This window comes from Colossoma macropomum, unplaced genomic scaffold (assembly GCF_904425465.1).
Source record: "Colossoma macropomum unplaced genomic scaffold, Colossoma_macropomum, whole genome shotgun sequence".
NCBI lineage: Eukaryota > Metazoa > Chordata > Actinopteri > Characiformes > Serrasalmidae > Colossoma > Colossoma macropomum.
Genome location: NW_023494801.1, coordinates 36611500 through 36638191, shown reverse-complemented (window position 1 = coordinate 36638191; position 26692 = coordinate 36611500). Strand labels below are relative to the sequence as shown.

At 40.1% G+C, this 26692-nt stretch overlaps 1 protein-coding gene across 4 annotated transcripts; it reads left to right on the top strand.

The window, feature by feature from the left end:
• Positions 1-1531: 1531 nt before the first annotated feature.
• glyr1 (glyoxylate reductase 1 homolog (Arabidopsis)) lies at positions 1532-26692 on the top strand. Of its 4 annotated transcripts, XR_005008315.1 has the most exons (17): positions 1532-1627; positions 2698-2734; positions 3221-3300; positions 3387-3525; positions 7281-7397; positions 7712-7795; positions 12963-13016; positions 16350-16400; positions 16481-16554; positions 18049-18148; positions 18928-19038; positions 19318-19419; positions 20270-20432; positions 22900-23079; positions 23289-23413; positions 24968-25259; positions 25305-26692. XR_005008315.1 is itself a non-coding variant. In XM_036589507.1 (16 exons), the coding sequence occupies exons 1-16, from the start codon at positions 1590-1592 to the stop codon at positions 25040-25042; spliced, it is 1530 nt and encodes a 509-aa protein (XP_036445400.1). In that variant the 5' UTR covers positions 1532-1589; the 3' UTR covers positions 25043-26692. The 4 variants fall into 4 exon arrangements, 3 of the variants coding, with proteins under 3 accessions (XP_036445400.1, XP_036445401.1, XP_036445402.1); XM_036589507.1 differs by having other exon boundaries at positions 24968-26692; XM_036589508.1 differs by lacking the exon at positions 12963-13016 and having other exon boundaries at positions 24968-26692.

The following is a 26692-nucleotide window of genomic DNA, read 5'->3' as shown; positions in this document are numbered from 1 at the left end:
TAACAGGTTGTAGTCGGCCACAGCCACACCACACAATAAGCTCACGCTAGCACTCTCTCTCCTGTTCTCCCTGTTCTTCCTGCTCTACAGGCACCAATACAGAACCTAGCCGCTAGCCCTGCCTTCAGAATAAGAGTCCTTGGAAAATAATCCTGTTCAATGCTCTGGAGAATCAATACTCTGAAATTAACCGCTACAATGTAGTCATTTGTAGCCTCAATGAAGTAAATTGTAGCGTTAATCTGGAAAACTGTGGCCTCAATATAGTATTTTGTGGCCTCAATATAGTAAATTGTGGCCTTAATATAATAACTCATGGCCTCAATATATCATATTTGTGGCCTCAAAATAGTAAATTGTGGCCTCTATGTAGTAATTTGTGGCCTTAATATAGTAACTCGTGGCCTCAACATATTATGTTTGTGGCCTCAGTACAGTAAATTGTGGCCTTAATATAGAAACTAATGGCCTCATTATATTAATTTGTGGCCTCATTATATTCATTTGTGGCCTCAGTACACTAAACTGTAGCCTCAATATAGTAAACTGTAGCTTCAATATTGTAATTTGTGGCCTCTGTATAGTAACATGTGGCCTCAATATATTAACTTGTGACCTAATATTAATGTGGGGCCTCAAAATGGTAAATTGCAGCCTCTGTGTAGTAAATTGTGGCTTCAATATAGTAATTTGTGGCCTCAATATAGCAAATTGTGGCCTTAATATAGTAACTCATGGCCTCAATATATCATATTTGTGGCCTCAAAATAGTAAATTGTGGCCTCTATGTAGTAATTTGTGGCCTTAATATTGTAACTCGTGGCCTCAACATATTATGTTTGTGGCCTCAGTACAGTAAATTGTGGCCTTAATATAGAAACTAATGGCCTCATTATATTGATTTGTGGCCTCAGTACACTAAACTGTGGACTCAATATAGTAAATTGTAGCTTCAACATTGTAATTTGTGCCCTCTGTATAGTAACATGTGGCCTCAATATATTAACTTGTGACCTAATATTAATTTGGGGCCTCAAAATGGTAAATTGCGGCCTCTGTGTAGTAAATTGTGGCCTTAAAATAGTAATTTGTGGCCTCAATACATTAACTTGTGACCAAATATTAATTTGTGGCCTCAATATAGTAAACTGCGGCCTCAATACAGTAAACTGTGGCTTCAATATTGTAATTTGTGGCCTTAGTATAACAACTCGTGGCCAGTGTATAATAACTTGTTGCCTCAACATATTATTTTGTGGCCACACTTTATTAAGACATAATCGTCATGTCACTTTAGGGGCTCCGTACACACCAAACCACTCTGACCGCCCTCTGTTTACATCTGAACCGTTTAATGTACAGAAATGCTGAAAACGGTCCCCTTTAATTTGTCCACTGTGTTGATATCGATGGTCACGAAAGCGAAGTCTGTAAATATCGATGGTCGCAGGTACAGATATCGATGGTCCTGTGCTGTGTACACCCCCCCTCTCCCTCCGCCCCACTCACCCCCACCGATATCCATGGTAGTGACGTATGTGGGTGTGCGCCTTCCCTGCATTCACTGCGTTTCTGTAAGGGGTTTTAAGATGGCGGCGGTGCATCTGCGGATCGGGGATCTGGTTTGGTGAGATTTTCTGTCTTTAAATCGCTCCTCTGTCGCTGCTCGGCCGGTCCACCGCCCGGAACACATCGTAAGCGCTGCTGTAGTCGATGTGTCGGAGCAGTTTCTTCCTCGGAAACCGTGTTTTTCCCGCAGCGAGCCAAACGTTGAGCAGAAGCAGCTCTTAGCCTGCAGGCTAACGAGGCTCTCAGCCTGCAGAATCAGCGCTAATTCCCCGATTAAACCCGCAAAACTCCGGACAGGCGCTTCCTTCTCAGGCGCAGCACTGCAGCTGCCCGTCAAGCACAACTTTACAGAGCGAATTCGCTGCTGGCGATGCGAGAAAAACACCAGCAGGGCTGCTCCACCAAATTTTTTACAATTTCTGCTAAATCAAACGGTTGAGGTGTAAACAGAGGGATTCAGAGTGGTTTGGTGTGAAATGGTTCAGGTGTCTTTACAGTGGTGCTGATAGGAACCAGGGGTCGCCATGACTACAACACAAATATAGACATTTTATTTACTATCCAGAACCACCAGTGAACCTACACGAGTCTTCTGAGTTTATATGGAGTGTTGATGATGGAAAATAGTGGAAAATCTGATATAATATGTTTTCTTTGGGAACTATTTTGCCTCACAGCGCCCTGCATGTTATGTATCCCTCCACCATAAATGGAGTTTAAGGCCAAAATCTTCTCAAAACTATCATGAAACAGTGTCTCAGTCATCAGGCAGTGAATTCATAACCATTTCATGTAGTAACTTTCTGTGAGGGAGCTTTTAGAGGTGGACGTCTGGTTCCTATCACCACCACTGTGAACAGTTCTGACTCTTTAGAACGGAGCGTTTCACACCAAACCACTCTGAACAACCCTGTTTACGTCTTAACCGTTTATTTATGCAGGAATTTTGGAAAATCAGTGGAATTTACCTTTAATTCTGCGAGCTAAGCTGAACAGTAAGCTGTTTTTGGACTGCCAACGTTTACTCTGGTGCTGTCGTGGCTTTAATGTTGCTCAAGCGCTTTTAAATCTCAAACAAACTGACCCAAACTTTAAGCTTACGTTCGTTTTTCTAATGTTGTCCTTTAGGGGGAAGCTTGGACGGTATCCCCCCTGGCCAGGAAAGGTAAGTTCATAAACCTGTGTCGTTTACCTTCATCTGTCCATTTCTCTCTTTTTTTTTTTTTATTGTGTAGACTTAAAAAAGAAGGCTCTTTAAGTGGTCCTTCAGCAAGTTTGAACCATGAGCTTAATATAGAACCATTTCAAGCTTCAGTGATTATATCTAGAATCTTTTTGAAGATGGTTCTGCTATTGATATGATGTCAAGCATGTAACAGTAGACGAACCATTTTTGGTGAAATATAGAACCATATACGACGCATTCTTCATCAACCTCAAGAACCATTTCACCATGCAAAGAACCATTTGAACATGCCGATAGTTCTATATAGGACCTTTGCTAAAGAGCCATCTTTTTTAAGTGTGTGGTCCTGAATGCTGTTCTTTACCAGTTGGAGGGGACTGAAAGTAACCCAGGCTTTTTGAGAGTTTTCCATATCATGTTTCTCAGATCCTGTTTCTGACCTTGAAACCATCCTTTTCTTTCCAGATCGTTAGTCCTCCAAAGGACCTGAAAAAGCCCAGAGGCAAGAAATGCTTCTTCGTAAAGTTCTTCGGGACCGAGGATCAGTGAGTAAACTCTGTTTGTGGAGCATTTGAGGGTTTTGTGAGGAAATTAAGCTTTGGTTCACTGGAGAAACGTTCTGTCCCTTCAGTGCCTGGATAAAAGTTGAACAGCTGAAGCCCTACCACCCCCACAAGGAGGAGATGATCAAGATAAACAAAGGCAAACGCTTCCAGCAGGCAGTGGACGCTGTTGAAGAGTATCTAAAGAAAGCCAAGGGGAAAGAGCAAGTAAGCCTGTTTGACATTGACTGTCGTGTACCTGCATTGCTTGAAACTTGCACATCGAAAGGCTGTATTTACCAGATGGTTACACAGTAAATATGGCTTCATTCTGCTCGGGATTTTTTGGAAAAGACAGAATGGAGATTTGGAGAATGCGCAGCCCAAATTTATCATTTTCTCCAGTAAAAAAGGTGAAAAGTTGTCATATCTAGTGAATTCCCCTATCGACTGGAATTCCGAGTTTCCCAGTTTGAAATGTGACTGTCAGCTGGTCGAGTGCAATTTCCTAATGGGGAAAAAAGTTATTTCCCAGTTTCTGACACCACTTGAACACATAAAAAGCAGCTGAGTGATATAGCAAAATAGTCGTGAGGTATGGCAAAAATATAAGATTGCAATACTTTAAGATCCTTCAAGATTTTCACGATACACCATGATATTTATTTTTTCAGACATCTGATCAGTTGGAACAGAGAAAAAAGAACCAGTAGTGCTACATTTAAAAAAAATATGCTATCAAAAACTGAACACAGTGATTTTTTATTCAGTCTTTGGCACTAAATCCAGTTGAACTGGACTAATTTTGCTCTCTTTATAATAAAACATGCAGTTGGTCAGTGTCTACAAGTACTGACGATATACCTGATATGTTGAGAAAAGCATATTGCATCGTACATGATGATGATCTATATATATATATTCATATTGACCAGTTCTATGGCAGAAGTATAAAATTGCACAACTCTGGTCCTAGATGGCTGGAGTCCAGTACAGTTTGTTTCCCCACACAAACACACCCACTAAACCAAGCAATTAACCTGCAGGATGATGATAATAACAGTAATAGTAATAACAATAATAGTGCAATAGTCTGTATTTATATAGCACTTTTTAATGCCACTGGCAGCTCAAAGTGCTTTACAGACAGGAGATAAAGCTCAACAGTAATGCAAGAAATTGTAAGTACTTGTTTAAAATCATATGATGATACAGATCAAATTGAAAAGATAAAAACCACGAGACGTAGAGTTTTAATGAAGCGCTGAGTTAAAGAGCTGCGTTTTCAGATGATTATTAAAAGTGAGCTCTGAGCTCGACTGTCTAATAAAAGCTGAACTGAGCTCCACAGTTTAGAAGCAGAATAACTGAAAGAGTCATTTATATAATCGTCTGTGTTTAAGCAGGTAGATCACCAAACTGTGCTGGACACTGACCCTCCAGGAGATAAATATAGTAGACAAACACTGTTTCAAAACATACCAAACCATACAGTCCGTATATGGAAACAGCCTGTTTTGACTGTTTTTTGTTTCACTGTTTTTGTGCCGTCACGAAAACCAGCACACACATTCACCTGTTCTACTAGGTACAGTTTTTGTTTTAGGAGCATAAAACCACAACAAGTGGACCTCAGAGGCAAAAATGAAATCCAAAAGGAATTGTAGGATGTAGCTTCTTTAAAGGTGTTATTGTGATACACTGTATGTATCACGAAGTTTAGTTTTGTCAAGTTGGAATAGACAGTATGCAGCAGCAGAACAGCTTTGCCACATTTACAGAAGGCTGGAAGCTACGAGTACAGTGTTTTAGTAAATTCAGCATTTAAGGACAACAGGGAGAAAATCCAATAGTGGTGAAAAATTAATAGAATTACACAGTGCTAGTGCTGCCATCGTTACTCTGCAGTTTGAGCAGTAACTGTTCGTCTGTCTCATCTGACGTCACTGTGTGATTTTGCTATAATTTTCGTGAGCAGGAAAAATTCAAATATGTTGTGCCGTACGGTTTGATGCGAGGACAGAAAATGTTATGCTGTATTTCCATGTAAGCTAACCCACATGACACTGTTTCATTTCTGCAGTAACATCACTAACATTCACATTTACTCTGTCAAAAGTAATCAGTCTGATCATCTTTAAGGCCAAGCATAACCCAGCAGCCGGTCCAACCCTGTGAACCCTTAATGAACACTAACTGAAACTAAACTGAAACCAAAAGCAAAAATAAACAGTTTGAAAGCTAAATTAAAAGCAGACGTCAGGACCTTTGTTCAGTAAATTTGTTCAGGCTTTCACAAGATCAGCTGGACTGTGTTCTGAACAGTTTCACCATACATTTTGTAAACATTTACATGTTCATTTTTAGCAGACTGTTTTATCCATGGAGATAAGGGGGGGTTAGTGTAGCGTGTGGTTTTGCGGACTAAGTGAGCATACGTTAACACATCTTCTACAGAGAACACGAACATTTTAATGCAAAATTAGTGTTTATTTGCTGAATTTAACAAATTAGAGGAGAAAAAACAACCATATGCCATATTTATTAATGTTTATATTAAATTAACAGCATAATTTGAGTGTTCAAACTTTTGCATACAACTGTATGAATCAAAACCAAATCAAAATTATTTTTGTTTTTATTTAATATTTTTTAGGCACATCTGTATCATTGCTCTAACGTTGAGGTGCAGGTTACAGCCATTAACTTTCCTGTTATCCGCAGATTTACTGACCTCTTTTATCCTCGTGGTTAGTTTGACCACAGCAATCTAAAAGAGATTTCAAAGTTCTGGTAGGAGTGATGTTTTCTCCTCCCCCATGTGGTGTGAACTCTCAGTGGTTCTCGCACTGCTACAGGTCCTGTTGGGTTAGTTTAGGGCCCAAAGCAGAGGGAAGTGTTTTGAAGATTATAGTTTCCTCAGTATCATCCAAAACAACCAAAACAAATATGTGCAAAGTGTTGATTTCTTGTGTTTTGTGCAGCCAACACAGCTAAAACTGACCACAGAGGACACTGATGCATACAAAATGTGTACAGGACACTGAACACATCATGTTATCATGGCAGTGTTTACCCCTTTGTCCCTTTTAAATGAAGTCATTAAATGTAAAGTAAAAAAAGAGCTGTTAGTCATTTATTGAGAGATGTTAAACACTTAATGGGGTCATATTGACCCCAAAGTTAATAGGAGGGTTAATATCTCGGTTGCAAGAAATTCTGGAGAAACAGACGAACATTGTGTTGTTGTTGTTGTTTACAAACGCCATAATTGGTCTAAATCTGTCGTTTTAATGACCTATGATCTAGAAGTACTGACCATACCCATCATAATGAGAAAAACAATGTCAGCTCAAGGTGAATAACAGAAAAATAAACAAAACAAAAAAAAACACGTATAAAAAGAAGAGTCTGAAGATTCTACTTAAAAAGATCCAGAATTTCTTAAAATAAAATCCATAAAACACATTTAAAAGGGAAACTTGTTAGATTTTTCTTCCTGAAAGCTCTAGAGTTTTTAGAGCAAAGCAAAATGAATTCATTAAAACAGGTCTAAAAAGAAAAGATTAATAATTACTTAAAACAAAAATTTATTTATACAAACACACCTAAAAAGAAGTCTTAAGATTTTTCTCAACAAAAAAGAAATCCAGAATCGCTTAAAACAAAACAAAAATTAATAAAAAGAAAATTCTGAAGATTCTTCTTAAGAAAAGAGGTCCAGAATTATGTAAAACAAAAATTAATGTATAAAAACACGCCTAAAAAAAAGGTCTTAAGATTCTTCTTAAGAAAAGAGATCCGGAATTAATAAAAAATTAATTTACCAAAACACGTCTAAAAAGAAAAGTCTTAAGATTCTTTGTGAAAAAAGATAAAGATCCAGGACAGAGAACTGTGATGGAGTTTATCGTGATGATAACGTATCATACTGACCACCCCTGATGGAAACTCCTGTTGACTTACCTGTGCTCTTTTCGCAGGCACACGCCTCCGACGACAAAAATAAAACGGGCAAGGGGCAGAAAACGACAGCGAAACCGATGAAGATTATAGAGGAAGACGACGAGGACGCGTTTAAGGGCGGCTCTTCGGACAAGGTCAGTACACCACTGCTGTGCTTTGAGGGCCCTTTAGAACGAGTCCCTCTGAGCTTTCCATAGGCTGTGTGCTTCAGACTCTGTCTGTGGGGTCATGTGATTGGCCTGCCGTGGGTGACGGTCACACGTCTACGTCTGGTCGGGCCGACTCACGCGCTTCATCATCGCTTGAGTGCTGTTTGTATTTGCCGTGCGGCTTGAGTGCACACGAGGCTGCGTTCTGAATGAGCGCCTCTGCGGCTTTGCTTTAGGCTTTATTCAGCAGATAAAGTCAAGTCTAAGTATATGGTAAATGTGTCTCTCTTTCCCTTAAGGATCAAACTGACTCTGACCCAGAACCGTCCTCTGTGCAGCGGGTGGTGGCTGGAACAGTTGCAGGATTCAAATGGGAGAGCAGTGTAGGTGATAAACTCACAGTTTGCCCTGTTTAATCTGCTCTTTGATACGGAAGAACCTTTTTCGGCCAGGTAGGAGGATGAAAGTAGCTGTTTGTGGACCCTCTGCCCCCCCCTATTCTGACAGCAATGTGTCAGAGTTTGAACTTATGTTGAAAGTTTGACTTTTCATCTCAAAAGAAGGACCAATTTTTTTTTTCTGTGAAATTAGAGTCGCTTATTTTCACAAAATATGGCTTAGTATATCGAAATAAAAGGTTAAACTACCTAAGTCTTCACTTTATATCACGAAAAAGTACTTTAAACTCAATAACTGACAATTTAGTTGGTCAGTTGATAAGTCAGATTTTGGGAAAATATCACTTTGACAAGTGAAAATTAATTAAATCAAACTGTTAGTTAAGTCAAGTTGTGAAGAAAATCATTATTTTGATGTCATCAAAATTTCAAATTGTAAAACTGTCAGATTGTCAATATGATATTTGACAAGTCATAAGAGTTAAGTACAATTTTCTAAAATATGGTATTTCGACATGTCAAACGTGTCAGATTTTAAAGAAAATGTCATTTTTTTTGATGTAGTCGAAATTTCAAATCTAATCATTGTACTTGTAAAACTGAGTTAGTGAAAATGTGATTATTTTTATCAAGTTGTAAGTGTTGTCAAATTTTCTAGAATGTTATTTTGACAAGTCAAACATTTGAGTTAAGTCAAATTTAGAAAAAATATTCATTATTTTGATGTCATAGTTTCAAATTAAGTTAAATTGGAATTGTAAAGCTGTCAGGTTATAAATGTTATTTTTGAGAAGTCATAATAGTTAAGTAACATTTTCTAGAACGTTATTTTGACGTAAGTCAAACATTTGAGTTAAGTCAAATTTTAAAGAATGCCATTATTTCAACAGTCTAAATTTTGAATTGGGTCAAAATTTTTTTAAAATGTAATTACTTCTGCGTAAGTCAAATTTTTGAGTCATTAAGTCAACATTCTGAGCAATAAATTTTCTTGTTTGGAAGAGTCATTTCATCATAACATCAAACCTTTGAGTAAAAGTAATTATTTCGTCTGTGGTTTTACGTACTGCTGCGGGAATCAGGGGGAGGATTTTTTTGTTTTTCTCCTACGTGGCCGAAACAGACTTCTGTACTTTGCTGTGTTTATAAATGAAGCAGACAGAGTTTATAACGTGTGGGACACAAATTTTATGGCCTAGTCACAAAATCACACTGTTTTAGGTCCAGATTTACCCAGACCCAGGCTTTAGTTTTAGGCCTGAGCCCTCCACCTTAAAAGTAGAGATTCCATTACCTTGCAGTTTAGTCTGAGACTAGGCTTATGTATCAGAACTGTTAGTGTTATTACAAAACCACAGTTACATGTAATTACATGTAGATATTTAAAGGAGAATTCCAGTGATTTTACTAAATTCATTTAGTTTAGTATTGAGATGTAAACAGAGTGATTCAGAGTGGTTTGGTATGAAATGGTTCATGTCTTTACAGTGGTGCTGATAGGAACCAGGGGTCACCATGACTACAACACAAATATAGACATTTTATTTACTATCCAGAACCACCAGTGAACCTACACGAGTCTTCTGAGTTTATATGGAGTGTTGATGATGGAAAATAGTGGAAAATAATAAGTTTTCTTTGGGAACTATTTTGCCTCACAACACTCTGCATGTATCCCATCCACTATAAACAATAATATATGAAAAAACGCTATGAAAACAGTGTCTCAGTCATCAGGCAGTGAATTCATAACCATTTCATGTAGTAACTTTCTGTGAGGGAGCTTTTAGAGGTGGACGTCTGGTTCCTATCACCACCACTGTGAACAGTTTTGACTCTGTAAGTTTCACACCAAACCACTCTGAACCACTCTGAACGACTCTGTTTACATCTTAATCATTTAATTATGCAGACATTTTGGAAAATCAGTGGAATTTCTCTTTAAATGAAACTTGTTTATCCAGCATATTTCCCCAGGTACTGTGTAGTTTGTAGACACTGCCATGAAAAACTACTTTCCCTGTTTTTTTTCTGCAGTTTTGCAGGTTTTGTTGTTGTTTGATGTTCTTATGGAGTGTTTTTTGTTAAGTGATGCATCAACATAATTTTTCAGACGTTTCAGACATTTTTCAAATTTTTCAGCCTCATTGACACCAAGTCCGATACCAAACTTAGCAGTTAAATCTTTAACATGTGGCTGATTTTAACTGCAGGAATCAGATCTGAGGAGCTCATTTGTGGAGTTTTCCTTCTTGTTGGAGTCTTTTGACTGGCTGGTTGAGCTGTAGCTGAATGTCCTCTAAAGGCAGACAGACACTGTGTGATTTTAGAAATCTTGTTCTTTGGTGACTCACACTGTACGTTTGAAAAGTACAGAGTTCAAGAGAGCACAGTTGTCCTTGCTCTCTCTGGGTGGGCAGATTGCCCCCCCCCGTCTCCCCCATCACTCAGCGCGACGCTAGCCAGCACAGGTGTCTGGTAGCTGACATAACAGAGCTGGCGTTTAATGTTCTCCTCTGAGCGCGTTCAGCTGCTCAATGACGCTACATTAGCTGCAGTTCAAAAAGATGTGGTGGATTTTCACCGGCCTCGGAGGAAGCCCGTGTTTGCTTAGGCCCTCCTAGCGCTGGTGGTATCGTGTGATTGGGGGAGTCCTAACTAGTGGAACTGGATACGTCTAAATTAGAGGCAAAAAAATCACCATATTAACACTTATACCTCGCAGTTCTGTTCAAACAGAGTAAAGTCACATTTACAGACTTTGGTAGGAATTGTCAACGTTTTCGCCTCCGTTTTGTTAGCCTACATGTCTCCACCTGTATTGGGGAAGTGATTGTGGTTGTGTTTAAAATGGGCTAAAATCACACAGTGTGTTTCTGGTGGGAATCTGCCTTAGTGGGATGTTTTAAGCAACCATCAGCTTTGTTGCCCACCTCCACGACATCCGTACCACTTCTCCGTGAGAGCAGACCCTCATTCAGTGTTAGCTCGCGTCATTTGTTTATTAGTGCAGCTGCGTACACTCAGCTTATGACAGTATCAGCTGGTATCGGATGTTAGGCCAATACCCAATACCAACATCTGTATCGATGCATCCCTAAGATAGACAACCATAACATCAACTAATTAACAGCTCACATACATACTTTGAACCCCACCTAACAAAGATTTTCTTTGTTACTGGACAGTAGTGGTCCTCTGGTGGTCCCCTTCTATTAATAAATGGATTAGGGGGACTTATAAACAGTGCAGTAACTGTAAACCTACAATGGGTCACTTATAGGGTACGTCTTTCTGATAAATTGGCCAGCGAGAATGAGTAGTGTATATCTAGTGGTGTTTCCGTTATTTTGTCCTCCCCCTGTATGTGAGCTGCTCACCAAAGGAAGCTCAACAGGATGATTTAGAATGTGACCTATTTCTGTCAAAACCCTGAAGTTATAATACTTCGGCAGTGATTTGTAAACTAGCGTGAAATGTTACTATACGTTATTTCATAAAATACGACATGAATAGGATTCATAGTTCTAATATGAGGATTGTACTTACCAGACCTCGGTTACAGTCAGACTTACAGATTTACAGATCTGATTATGGATTTGCAAATCATAAAATTAATTGATAGGAAATTCACTCTTGGTTTTGATCAGTCAGTCTTGCAGATGCACAACATACCATGATTTAAAGTCCTCTAAACTGCTGCAGAGGAGCTGATGCCTGTACATCTGGTGAGAAATGCAAAATAACTTCCTGTAACTTCTGCAGATTCAGTGCCACCACAGATAAAGCCGGGAGTGAAATCATCCGTAAACTCAGATTAGCATTGATGACAGAACAGATTCTAAGAAGCAGAACGAAACTGGAGTCTTCGGTCTAAGAAGAGACGTAGTCGATGTTTAGGTAAAAGAGAATGATTAAGGTGGTGTTTAGGTTGTGTGTGGAGGAGAAGGCCAGCGTTCCTGTATGGAGAGGTTTTAAACTGATCACTGACTGCAGGAAGTGACTGGTTTCACTTGTATCTGAGTATTTTTAAAGGAGGCCATTACTCTGTCCAGAAAAGAGTTAAAAATATGTGTGTGTATGCTCACCAGCATCACTTAGGATTTTTGATTTTGGGGTTTAATAACAATAATAGTAGTAATTTTAATAACAATAATAATGATAGTTGTTGTAGTAGTAGTAGTAGTAGTAGTAATAATAGTAGGTGACTTATGTTCTCTGAACTTAATAACTGATTACAATATAGTTAAAATTTTGGGTTAAGAAAGTCAGATTTTCTGTGAAAATGTCAATGTCATTACTTTGACGTAAGTCAGGCATATGAGCACTCCTGCATGTCAAAATCAGTCAAAATGTGTTTATATATATATATATATATATATATATATATATATATATATATATATATATATGTGCTCTCTAGATTCTCTTAATGTTTGATTTTGAGGTTTAATAACTAATTAATTAGCATAAACAGGGATAATGAGTTGTGATATATGCATTTATGTGTGTTATGATCATTATTATCATTATCATTATTAAATAAAACCAGTGTTTAAGTGAACCTCATAAAAGTGGATTTAAAAAGTTCTCCATACTAAAACTCTGCTGTTGTTGCAATTTAGGACTAGATTTGATGCAGACATTAGAGCTAATTCTGCTGAACAGTTAGGCGTATATACCTTGGAGCATTCGAATGAACCGCTTGCTTACGCAGCATATTTTCCCAGATGTGGTGGTGTTTACACATTAAAACAAACAAACAAAACAGTTTCCAAACCAATAATTGAACCTGATAACAGTGGACTTGAGTGAGCATTTTAATTGTTTGCAGCTGCCTAGAAAGATGAAACAAAACATCTGATAGATGAACACAACACTTCAAATGAAATAACAGCCCAATCACAGACGACATAAACACTCTTTACTCTGCCGAAACGCAGAGAATCAGCAGGTGTAGGTGTTTTTCATGGCACTGTATGCACGGTTTGCTGTACAGATGGGCCGTTTTGGCCGACAGCAGAACGATTCCTCCCACAGCTTCTAACTTTACCTCCCACCGTTCAGCTGTACACAGACTCAGATTAGTCCAGTATCAGGTCAGTACATCTCTTCAGAGAATAGTTTCCAATTTAACTCTTTTCCGTTATAGCCGGTAAAGGATGACCCACATTTCCATCACTTTCTGCTCAGCCAGTCTGAGAAGGTAAGAGGAGATGCAGTATGCCTCATTAGCATATCTTACTGTCCTTTATCTCCTGCACATGGCTTGGTAGTGATGTTTTTTGTTTTTTTTTCCACTCCTTCCCTTTCTTTACTGCTGGTTTTCTGTAACAGCGACACTGGCCATGCTAACTGAGCACAGCTGGAGCTGCTATTTTGGAATTTTTTTGGAAATTTCAGACACGATGAACACGTTCATATTCAGAATAATGCACAGCTTGACGTTAGAGATGGCGCGATACTGCTTTTACTGTTCTGACACTGTTAGCAACACAGAAAGCTTTGAACTTTGACCCATAATCACTTATTTGCTCTTTAAAACCTGTTAATCTTTAAAAATAAGTCCTTTATTAAATGTGTGTTGTATAGATGTGCCAGAATGCTTGAATATTCAGACTTTAATAGTTATTAAAGTTGTCAGTTTCACCTCTTTATTAAAAGTCACTCTAACCAGTCAGGCTGTGCGTCCCCTGTTTGCCTGCTAACAACCTTTTCCTCTGAAAAACTGATTGGAAAAGGAAAAATATTAACTGGAAAAGGTTGTTTTTGGCCAACAGAGAGAGTCTTAGCCAACTTCCTTATATGCACAAGCCTCCCAAAGGCACTTAAGCTTGCGTATTGTTGTTAAGTCTCTCCCTTTCCTCTGCACACTGTTTTTACCTCCTGCTCTGAACACGTCTTGCTTTCAAATGACTCAGACAGTATCAGATGCATCCTGATGTGATTGAGTGAATGAAAATGAACGGTAACAGGCCACTCGGTTGCCTCAGGCTTTTCATCCGCAACGCGCTGAACTGCTCATGACTGCCAGACAGAGTTTTGTCTCGCTGGAGTGTTTCAGTTAAACTGAAACCGAGTTTATGGCTGTGAGAGATAATGCTGGCTTTTTTGGCTCTTGCACCAGATTGGATGGTTTGTGCTTTCGTGGCGTGGATGATAAGCTTTAGAGGCAGCTTACGGCACAGTTTTTAATCGACCCGCCCAAAATTGCCTTCTTTTGTAGCTATTGTTGTGAGTTTGGACAAGCTTTACAGAGCGCTGGTGAAAATTCCATTCAACCTAATGAGAAACTGTAGAACAGACTCAGTTTATATCACAATACCTACATTTAGAGTCGGTTATTCATTCAGCCTAATGAGAAACTGTAGAACAGACTCAGTTTATATCACAATACCTACATTTAGAGTCGGTTATTCATTCAGCCTAATGAGAAACTGTAGAACAGACTCAGTTTATATCACAATACCTACATTTAGAGTCAGTTATTCATTCAGCCTAATGAGAAACTGTAGAACAGACTCAGTTTATATCACAATACCTACTTTAGCTTATCGTGTGTGTCTGAAGTCATTTATGACAGAGTTTTTTTGTCGTACAGTTGTGTTAGCATTAGCACGGTGGTAAATTCATTCTCATCTATGCCTGGTTTCAGTTAGCTACCACTACACAGTTCAACTACTTTTCTTGGGGATTTTTACCCACCTTTGGCCCATTTCCCTCTTTGCTAGAGGCAGACCTAGTTACACGATACTACCAGGCTGGAAGGGTGAAGTCACAGGTTTTCTCTGAGACACATGAAGCTCCACCACATCTTTTCACATTGTGGGAGCGGGCGGGAGCGGGACCAAACAGTCCCACGCAAACCTCTGTTTCACCCTCAAAGCTTGTTAATGCTTTATCTATGTACAAAAAACAAACAATGTAGCCGTCACTGCCCACATACTTCCATGCTTCCTTTACGTTGGCATGGATGTTAAGAAATACAAGCACTAGAGGGCAGTCCAGAGTCAAAAGCAAACAAACATGGCGATGGTGGAGGATGGTGTAATAATGCACCTACTATGAAAGAGGCAGTGCGGTAGACTGTGGTGGTCTGTAATGTGGATTTGTATTACCTTATATTACATGGCTGTGGTTGTGTCTTGCTTGAAGTATTGGCTCTGCTGCCCCCACGATTTGCAGTGGTCCCGTTCTGTTTCGTCCGTATCCAGAAGCGTTCAGAGACTTTTTATGACGGTTATTTGCAGGGTCTCAGTGAAATGCTGCCAAAATACTATCAACAATTCTAGGTACAGTGAATCAGCCACCTCCATTCAGCCTGCGACTGTGTTAGTTGATTTAGTCTGAAGTTTTTATTTTTTTAGTTGTTTCCTTTGCTTTGATATCTTTTTGTTTTATAAATATACACACCAATCAGGCATAACATTCTGACCACCTCCTTGTTTCTACACTCATTGTCCATTTTATCAGCTCCACTTACTATATAGGTGCACTTTGTAGTTCTACAGTTACAGACTGTAGTCCATCTGTTTCTCTGATACTTTGTTAGCCCCCTTTTACCCTGTTCTTCAGTGGTCAGGACCCCCATGGACCCTCACAGAGCAGGTACTATGTTGAGTGGATCAGACACAGCAGTGCTACTGCGAGTTTTTAAACACTGTGTCCACTCACTGTCCACTCTATTAGACACTCCTACCTTGTCAGTCCACCTTGTAGATGTAAAGTCAGAGACAATAGCTCATCTGCTGCTGCACAGTTTGTGTTGGTCATCCTCTAGTCCTTCATCAGTGTTCACAGGACGCTGCCCACAGGACACTGTTGGCTGGATATTTTTGGTTGGTGGACTATTCTCAGTCCAGCAGTGACACTGAGGTGTTTAAAAACTCCAGCAGCACTGCTGTGTCTGATCCACTCAGACCAGTGCAACACACACTAACACACCACCACCACGTCAGTGTTACTGCAGTGCTGAGAATGATCCACCACCCAAATAGTACCTGCTCTGTAAGTGGAGCTGATAAAATGGACATTTTGGCTCTTATTTATTTTCTTTGCGATACTTCTACTCATAAATTTGTTTACTCCCTTCAGTTCTCTTTTTGTATGATATTCGGCCACGTTGTAAATGAGTTTCTCCCTCAGTGCACAGGGTTTAAATAAAGGTTGATTGATTACATTATTCTCTCTTAGTGATGAATAAATGCTGAAGATACTGACAGAATGCTCAGAAAAGCGTATTGCAACATGATTTATCACGATAACAGTAAAGTCCTGCTGCCCAGCCCTGCTCGGCAGCTCTCGAGCGTGGTTGTTGCTGGACGTTCTGTAAAAGCTTGTCCGACGTTGCACCATTAGCTATGAAATAATGCACATCATTAAATTATTTTAACCTTATTATTCTCTGCACTTTCCCTTATTTCCCAACTAGGTCTCCCACATATTCTAGCAACTGCACGTCTAGCGATTGAGTGAACGCTTGCTGCCAGAGCCTGCTGAAGTTTTTCAGAGTCTCATGATGGTTGTTTTTGTTTTACAGCCAGCCTCTTCAATGGAGCCGATCAGCAAACGGTTGAAGATAATCGAGGAGGTGAGTTTTCTCCCTTAGCATTCTGGACGGGGACGTTGTTAGTCACTGCGACTATAAGTGCTTGTGTTTTTCCTCTGTAGGACGCTGGCTCCACATCCATTCAGGCAGCAGACAGCACAGCAGTCAACGGCAGCATCACACCTACAGACAAAAGGTACCGTCTGAGGGCTGAGTGACTGAACAGCAGCTTCAGGATCAGCTGGTTTTATACACAGACATGAAGAGTTGTACACATGCTGCAGTGCGGTATGGAAGCCCCATCCTGCCTCAAATAGATCAGGCTTTAACCGTTTCTGTTAGCAGTACATCAAAACGTTTTAGACCTACTATGCTGAAATCATGACTCCTCAGAATAATAACACTTTCCAAAAAGAATTATTTTTTATTATTGTTTCAACACAGCATGTCACAGTATGTCGATTTCATTTTCTGCAGTCTGACCAGCCCAAACCAATCAGTAAAAAGCATTATGTTTTGGACTTGGTCTATGTTTTTGACGTGATATGCAGGTGTAAGGCCCAGTCCCATTTCACCCCTCGCCCCTACCACTGAGCCCTTAGCCCTCTATTTTGCGCGTTCACGTCTAGGGGTAGGGTGTCCCGATTCTTGTTGAGATAGAGGGGTAGGGCGAAGTGTTTGGGCTACATGACCCTCCAAACAGAGGTTTTTCAGAGACTCCAAACAGAGTGAAAAGATGGAGAACAAGAGACCAAAGAAACCCACAAATGTGAGAATTTTCTCTGTTAAAAAAATATGATAACCACTGTTTTATCTTAGTTTAATGTCGTTTCAGTGTATTATGGTCGTTTTCTTCATACCAAGCATTAAAAAATCACTAATAGCATGCTAATGTCTTGTTAGCTAGCTAGCTAACTTTCCCGTTCCACCTTAAATAGTCCAGCTGTTCTGACGCCTGAAGCGCCAGAATGTAACTGCTGCACCATTTAAGGTGGAACGGAAAAATTCGAACAAGAATCTGGTGAATATCTGACTTCAGCTTCATATCACTGAAGAATTAGGGGTGGGTGATAATAAATAATTGCCCCCCTCTTTGAAGGCATATGATTCCCTAAATGTAACTAAAGCCCAGCAGTGAGGAGCTGAACTTCTCTGCTGTCACTGCAGACTGGCAGGGTCGCCTACAGAGCAGCGCTGGTAGCTGTTAATGAAGTGATGCTCTTTTTATTTGAGGGTCCCATTTCAGAGGGAAGATTTCAACCACTACCCTGTAACTCAGTTCCAAGGGATTAGGGTGACACTTGAAAACAAGGGGTAGGGGTAAAAAGAAGAAAGGGGATTGGGCCTAAATGTATGTAGTTGCTGTTGCGCAAAAACCTCATCTCTCCATATTTGTCTTTCATTTTTTTGCATAATTTGAAAACCTCAGTCACACTTTGCCCTGTGCTGAAATTTCACAGTGAACAGACCAATGCAAATTGCCCAAAATCACTTGGGGGAAAAAATCATTAACATTAACTTCCGTTATAAGTTTAGAATGTTTTTTCCTTTTCCTGTTAAGTTACAGTTTTGGAGATACAAGGTTTTGTTCCAACAGCGACTATAAACAATGTTTGCTTGTTTGTGTTCCATTCTGTAGCTGTATTTAAGCTTTTAAGTCCTTGTTGGTGGTCTGTTTTCTTTGTAACAGGATAGGGTTCCTCGGGCTTGGGCTGATGGGTAGCGGTATAGTCTCTAACCTGCTGAAGATGGGGCACGTTGTCACAGTGTGGAATCGCACAGCAGAAAAGGTGAGGTTTATTATAGGTCTAATTCTCTGACCTCACTTTGATTCAGTCATGATAGTTTATTGAATCTTACATTGAAGCATGATTTGATTATATTAATCTGATTCAGAATTATTTTGAGTGAATATTTTGCTCAGCAGTTCAGTATAGGCAGTGAAACAGCATACTTATATGGACTTGTACATTTGAAAAACAATTCTGTTTTGACCAAGAACAAGTGCATTTTCAGCTAAAGTCACAATATAAGTAACATTATTTGCTCTTTAATGAGCCGAACTGGTATTTTAAGTTCTTAAATGAAAATGTATTGCCTATTTAAATAACCTGGATTAGATTAAGTGGCATATAATATAAGAGCTGGCTGTTTATCACAGTAGTTGTTTATAATTATGCTGCAATGTTTTACTACAGGTGGAACAGTAGTATCAAAACACAGCACAAGTGCTCTGAACTGCCTCACCTTTATTTACCGTTAAAACTGCCAGATTGGACGAAATGCAGATAATACATTTGTCCATATCTGACTGAGCATCACCACTGATTACTTTTATTATAGTTGATTATAATTGATTATAACATTCTGCATTCAGTGCAGTTGATTGACTGACTTCAGTTCATCACTGCACATCAGTTTATCTTTCAAAATCACAATCATCACAAGGAGTTTTTCCCCGTTTTTCACAGATTTGCACCACCTAGTTAATACAGACCTGACTGTGCTGTTCTAAATCAGTTATAAGAGAGTGACCAGCTTCCCTCACTGACCTCGTGTCTCTCTGCAGTGTGACCTGTTCATTCAGGAAGGTGCCCGATTAGGGCGAACGCCAGCAGAGGTCGTGTCCATGTGTGACATCACGTTCTCCTGTGTATCGGACCCAAAGGCTGCCAGAGATGTAGGTAGAAACCTGCAGGAGAACTCTAATGCTTCGTTTTCTTCAATGATTTTTTTATTTTTGGATTTAACAGTGACAAGAAACCTATAATCAGCATCCAGAATAGGAATCGCATCTGTCTGCCCATTAAAAAGACAGTATAATTTAACATAAGTATTAGGTGGCCACTTAATGAGGAGTTTACATAATTATAAGTAGTAGAGTATAACATTTGTAATGTAATTAATTACTGAATAATTTGGTTATTTGTGTGTTCACTTATGTGCCTTTGTTTTTCAGTTGGTTCTGGGTCCCAGCGGTGTTTTGCAGGGAATCAGACCGGGAAAGTGTTATGTAGAAATGTCTACAGTCGATCCAGAAACCATTACAGAACTCTCACAGGTAAGTTCTGTAACTAAAGGTGCACAATAAAATGTAATCACTGAAAAACATGGCCATTTTGTGTTTATACTTAGGCAGGGTCAGGGTTATTGGCCTCAAAGATAAAAGAGTTTGTTGAGTGAATAATCTCCAAATACTCAATATTACACTCAAACTGAAGATAAAAGATATGCTTGTATTTCAAAAGCAGTTATTAGAATTTGGATTTGGATAAGTTGATTAAAATGTGTAAAATGTTCCACTTTATAAAGACTTCCTATTTACAGTGGAGTCTGAGAACACATTGATTTTTTTTCCCCCATTTAAACCTCGAAATAAACAACAAAGTCTTATAATTTGAAATGAAGAATTATTCCTGATTCTGCTGCATTTCTGGGACTCAAATATTAGCAGATTTTTTAAACTATGTTAAGGCTTGTGAAAATTCTGAAATTCATGTTAAAATTTCAAAGATTGTATTTTTTGATTCTGACTGTTTTGCTGATAATAAAGGGATGCAAAACCGAAGCATTTTCACCAGTGGTCTTTGACTTTTGGACCCCACTGTACATATACAGTGCATGTGTGTTGGAGATTTTGGTCTCCTGTTCGGTGTAAAGCTTTTACAGAATCTCTGTGCTCATAACTGCAAGCCTGTTCATGAATTCAGAGACCGAGATGGCCTTTTTAATCGGTGTTGTGCTTTGTATGCTGAACATAAGGGCATTTAAATGCTCAGACACCTGTAGGGCATTTCTAATCCTGCTGTTTATGTATTTTATTAGCCTTAATAGGAGCTTGAGTTGGTTGTTGGTACCAGGCCTTGGACTGTGATTTTCATGTTTTAATTTCTTTTTTTGGTGTCTTTAAGGTCATCACGTCCAGAGGTGGCCGGTTCCTGGAAGCGCCAGTGTCAGGCAGCCAGCAGCTGTCCAATGACGGGATGTTGGTGATAGTTGCTGCGGGAGACCGGAGTGTTTACGAAGACTGTAGCAGCTGCTTCCAGGCTATGGGCAAAACATCCTTCTTTTTAGGTACACCACTTTAAAAATCACATCCATTGTTTTGTCTGAAAAAATAGTAGTTGATGTGGATGGGCCTTAAATACGTAACCTGGCCCTGTCATCAGGAGATCACGAGTTCAATCCCTGGTGATGCTACAGCCAGTCCATAGCCGGAAATGGCCTCGCTCTCTCTGGGTGGGTGGGTGGGATGGCCCCTCCTTCTCCCCCCATCACTCAACGCGATGCTAGTCAGTGCAGGCGTCTGTTAGCTGACGTAACAGATCTGGCAGTTGGCGCTTTCCTCCTGTCCAATGACGTTGTGTGAGTGGCAGTTCGAAAAGATGCAGTGGCGCTTCACAGGACTCGGAGGAAGCCTGCGCTGCCTTCACCCTCCTAGCGTTGATAGTATCGTGTGATTGGGGGAGTCCTAACTAGCGGGTGGAACTGGAGACGACTAAATTGGGGAGAAAATTGGGTAAAAATCCCAAAGAAATATTTTAAAAAAATAATAAATATGTAACATGTGGGTAGCGCTGTATAAAAGTACATCATCTTTGTCATCTTTGCTAAAACTGTCTCTTTGTTCTGAGAGTCGTACAAGAGGCAGATAATCTGTGAAAAAAATCAGGCTTCTCTGGCTCCACCTAGTCCTCCGAATGCCTTTTGCGAGAATCCTCTGTGACTGATGGAGTGTTAATTAGAGGTCTGCACCCGACACAGTTTCTTGCGGTGCAGGACTAATTTTCAGTGCTGTGTGAGGAAGCTTTAATACTAGCTTTGTTGCGTTTGTGTATGCATATTTTTTTGTTCACAAAAAGTCAGGCACATACATATCTATCTGTGCCTTTTGAGGTTCCTCCCAGAATTGTCAATTGACAGCTGTGATATGTATGATTAATCTAACAATACTGCGAATATCCTGACCGGAAACCAGGTGAAGTACGATCAGGGCAGGGCTTCCAGCCTCTGCTGGAAGAGGCTTTGGAAGCGGGGCTGGAACGCAGCGGAGAGGGAGGGAAGTGGAAGTTGTACTTGTTCAAATTTTTAAGCTAAATCCTGTCTCTCCTCAATCCTGCCTACTGGGGCTTTTGGACAGGTTAAAATTCTAAAGATGGATTACTGGTTAATACCACACAGTCATGCATTAACTGTGTCAGACATACAAACGGGTGACAGATTAAAGGGGAATAGATTACTGGAGAAACATTACAAGCGCAGATGTTTCCAGACAAGTGTACTGCATGAAATGAACATCCTGCCATGCTCTGTGACTTAAAAGTGCTGAGCAGGTCCGATTGACCTCGATTCTGGATCAAAATCAAGAGGAAAAGATGTAGGTGGCAGGAGCTTCAGTCCAGAAATGCTCAGCTGTTTCAGTAATAACAGTGACTTAAGTGACCTCTGTACTCTAGGCTGTGTTCCCATTACCAGGTTGAAGTGGCACAAATCTGATTTTTTTTGCCCTAATGTGATTCAGATCGGTGTGGGCACACAAATCTGATCTTTTCGAATCCAACCAGAGCCACTTTCATATATGTTCTTAGATCTGATATGTATCCGATTCGTGGCTGTGCGACCTTACTGTGACGCTCAGATCGGAATTCATCCACTGAGCGAGCGCCATCATTCAGCGTTACCATGGCAGCAGGAGAGTTAAGCCTGTAAACAATAAAAAAGCAACAAAGCAGTGAAGCTGAGAGCTGATCAGAGTTAATTATCTTCTCAGCGAAGCTCGTTCTGCTCGTTAGTTTGTGCTGATGATGAACGTGATCCATTAACGTGACGTTACTGAGTAGGATGTGCACGTGAGGGTCATTTCAGGACGCCGGTTCATCACATTAATGACAGATTTGAGTCACTTAGCTAAACCAGCGTGAATAATCGTGTTAGAGAGTTTGGATCAAAAATCGTAAGCAGGGCTGGAAATTGTGGTTGAAAGTGCACCTTCAGTAACACTGATGCTCGTGTATCAGTTCAAAACGAGCAGCTGTTCGTCAGGTGACTGAGAACGTCTGTCCACGACTACGGTTTTCCTGTTCCACCTTAAATGGTGCAGCAGTTACATTCTGGCGCATCAGGCACCATTTAAGGTGGAACGGGAAAATTCAAGCAACAAGCTGGCGAATGAGAAGCGACTTCAGCCTCGTAAAAAATCGAACGTTGAGAGACATTTTACAAGAAACTGTTCTACTTCTGCAAAAAAGTTTCCTGCCAGAGATGCGAGAAAAGCAGCTATAGCTGAGCTAAAGATTAAAACAGAGCAAAATAAGTATTTTGTTTATTTTTTAGTCTATACTAGTACATCAGCACATACTGAGACACATTTACAGCCAAGATGGTAAAACGTTACGTTAATAAAATGGACATAATGTTGTGGCTGCCAAGGTGGTTTGATTTCAGGACAAAATGGCTCTTCTTAACTTTTGGGTTGCGACTCCTGACCTAGTTTGAGTTCTGATTGTAATGTGTTTGATTTGGTTTCTGTTTTGTAAATCAGGAGAAGCCGGCAACGCTGCGAGGATGATGCTGATCCTCAACATGGTCCAGGGCAGCTTCATGGCCACCATCGCAGAGGGACTGACTCTGGCTCAAGCCACGGGCCAATCACAACAGACCTTCCTGGATATTCTTTGTCAGGGGCAGATGGCAAGCACGTTTGTGGACCAGAAATGCCAAAGTAGGTGGAGCTTACCATCGAGCTTCCTTTCAGTCTGTAAGCAAATATGAAAATGTCCAAGCAACCACACCAAAAAACGAGCTGCTGAAGATCGCTGGGTCAGGGTTACATTTCAGATGATATGACTTTAGTTTTTGCAAGTGGACATAAATAATATTGGGCACTTATTATGGTTTAGAATGACGACTGATTTTTATTTTTCCTTTTAGATATCCTGCAGGGCAACTTCAAACCAGATTACTACCTAAAACACATTCAGAAAGATTTAAGATTAGCCATTTCAATGGGAGATTCAGCTAATCATCCGACGCCAATGGCGGCGGCTGCAAACGAGGTAAGAAGGCCTAATGTTTTTCCTGATGTGCTGAACTAGATTGAACTAGATAAATGCACACAATGCTGTGCGCTGTGAATTTGTCACTGCTGCACTCATGCACTTTATCTACAGTGGGGTCCAAAGGTCTGAGACCACTTTTTCATTACAGATCACATTATTAGCATAACAGTTAAAGTGAAATGTGCAATCTTTGAAATCTGAACATTAATTTCAGAATATTCTTAGTATTTGGTGGTGTCTCCCTGCTTTGCTTTACTGACCTTGTGCACTCAATCTGCATGGACTCCACTAGTCTGTGTGAAAGTCTCCGGTCAGCAGAGCAGATCAGATCCACCTGAGAGTCGTCTGAACACGAACATGTAGAAATATTTAGAAATATGGGCGGCACGGTGGCGCGGTGGGTAGCGCTGTCGCCTCACAGCAAGAAGGGCCTGGGTTCGATTCCCGGCCGGGTGACCAGGGTCATTTCTGTGTGGAGTTTGCCTGTTCTCCCCGTGTCTGCGTGGGTTTCCTCCGGGTTCTCCGGTTTCCTCCCACGGTCCAAAAACATGCAGTCAGGCTGATTGGACATGCTGAATTGCCCCTAGGTGTGAATGTGTGTGTGATTGTATATGTATGTATGTCTGTCTGTCTGTCTGCCCTGCGATGGACTGGCGACCTGTCCAGGGTGTATCCTGCCTTCCGCCCAATGACAGCTGGGATAGGCTCCAGCACCCCACCACGACCCAGAAGGATAAGCGGTTTAGATGATGGATGTATGTATGTATGTATGTATTTAGAAATAGTGCAGAATTTGTTATTTCTTCATTTTAATTCTTTTCTTTGCCTTAATTTTTTAAAAATTCTAAAAATGGATTTATTTCCTGGGGTGAAAGGAAAAAAATACAGATTTTCATTGTGGTCTCAGACTTTTGGACCCCACTGTATTCCTTGCTCCTGCTATATGTTCCACATGAAGCTGTACAGCATTGCCATTTTTATACTGTATCACCCTAAGCTACTTTCTCGTCCATTTCGATGCTGTCACAGCACAGAACCATGCTCCTCTGTTATGGACAGACGTAGACGTATAACCCAGATTATCAGTTTTTGTGTATTAAATGCAGGTGGAAGGATTGATCAGCTGTGTATCAGTATTGATCAGCTGTGTATCAGTATTGGCCAGTTTTTAGCCCAAATATGCGATCTGCCATCAGCCGATATTTCTCTAACTTGGCCGATCCTGAGAGCTGATCAGTGACATAAACCGTATGAGCCATATTTAAGGGTTGCTGCAGCACTGTGTGAGGCTCCTCGGTCACAGGACCCTGCAGTTACCGATTCAAACACTAGATGGAAATAGACATTTTGACTTTTGACTACAGGACTAAAGTGACTGTATGAGTTCATTCACTCTTTTTTATTGACTAATAATGAAAAATTAAATTAGGATAAAGTGCTGTTACAGAGGAGTTTGGATGCTTGAATAACTAAAATATCAGTTGTTATTAAAAATTGTCATGTTGGCTGGTAATTCTGGCTCTGATTTGTTGAATTGTGGTTCTTTTTCAGGTCTACAAGAGGGCGAAGGCTTTGGACCAGTCAGACAACGACATGTCTGCAGTCTACAGAGCTTACATTCACTAAATCCCTGAACATGTGCTCAAAATTCTGGACCACAAACCTTTTTCATTCTCCTTTTCTTTCAGACTCTGTTTCTCTTTGCTGGTGAATTTCTGTTTAGCAGTGATCTCTTTTCCCGCGTGTGATGATGGGAACTCTTTAGCAGCCTCCTCTGAGCATTGCACTGACTGTGTTTTGTTTTTTTCGTTTGTTTATTTGTTGTTTTGGGGCTCGGTGTTTCCTCCACGTGAGGTGATTTTATGATTAAGGGCGGCGTGTTACGGCGCACCGTGTGCTGTGCGGCGTCGTTTGAAGGCGTTTCGGTTTTATTTATCGCTCATATCTCTGCGTGGTTGTTTATTTAACTCCCTCCGTCTGACTGTCGTCGTCCAGAATTCCGTAAAACTGCCTACAGCGAAAAAAGAGCCGTAAAGGCGAAAGGAGCATGAAGAAAAAGCCACTGCATTGCCTTAATATCATAACCCACATAGATGTATTTATTTATTTTATCTCTGAAGATCACCAGACTACAAGGCGTATTTTGGCCCGTCACGTTATTTGTCGTTTTTTTATTTCGAGGTCAGCTCTCCCGGTAAAGAGTCAGCAGTGTTCTGATGCCTTATGAAGAATGCAGTAATGTGATTTACTATTTTTATTCTTTTAATTGGGCATATATTAATCATATGTCTGATTCCGATAAGGTTTCTCAGTCTACTGAAATGCTTTTCCAGTCTTTGGTTTGTGGTCGTTCTCCGTGAGGTCGGTGGTTATCAGTCACTGCTTTAAGTTCAGAGATGAGTCGGCTAAACTGTGGATATGAAGAAAATCGAAAAATGTCGTTTAGTTTGAGTTTGTTTTAGGCATTTTGTTTTTTGTTTATTTGTTTTTGTCATGAACCTCCACAAAAATAACACCATTTCATGTTTTTAAAGGCGGTCGGATCATGAATTGGTTGATTTTTGCCCTGTTTTGATTATGTCTGAGACACTGGTCAGCATTTTGCGATATGAAAACTTCTAAAACTTCGGCAATCGATGATTTTAACAAGCTTTGTTACGATCGTGGAGAATAAGCATGTCCGTTTCCTCACTTCAAGACAGATTTTGCAATATTTTTATCCGTAAATTATGATTTTCTTGATTTTTAAAGTACATAATGTATGCGTTTTCAGGCGCCCAGACTCCGGCTGTGGAGGTGCAGCGTTTCCATTTTAAAACCCAACTCGAATAATACAGGGTTATTCGTTTTCTATACATTAAACGTCAGAAAGACTTTAAAAGGTGGGTCTTTGTGATCGTTTTGGACTCTGAGACTGTAGTAAGCTGTAAATAGCCCCGTCGGTGTGGTTGGGTTACTCAAGGAACACAAGACCTAACATGCTTTCAGTTTGACTCTACTGAAATTATTAATCATCTGGTGTCTTAATATTCTAGGCTGTTCTTTTGTTTTGTGTTAGCTGATGGATTTATTTACTGTAAATGGTTTATTGATTTATGTGGCTCATACAGTCCTTCTAATGACGATGTAAAAATGACAAGCTGATTCCAGTTCGTGGAAGGAAGGTGGCGGATAATTGGAAATATTTATAATTTCTTGTAAATGTGAGAATGTTAAGCTTTTTTTGTGCAGTCAACTGAATCCTTCCCCGAATAAACAAACCCAATGTCCACTTTT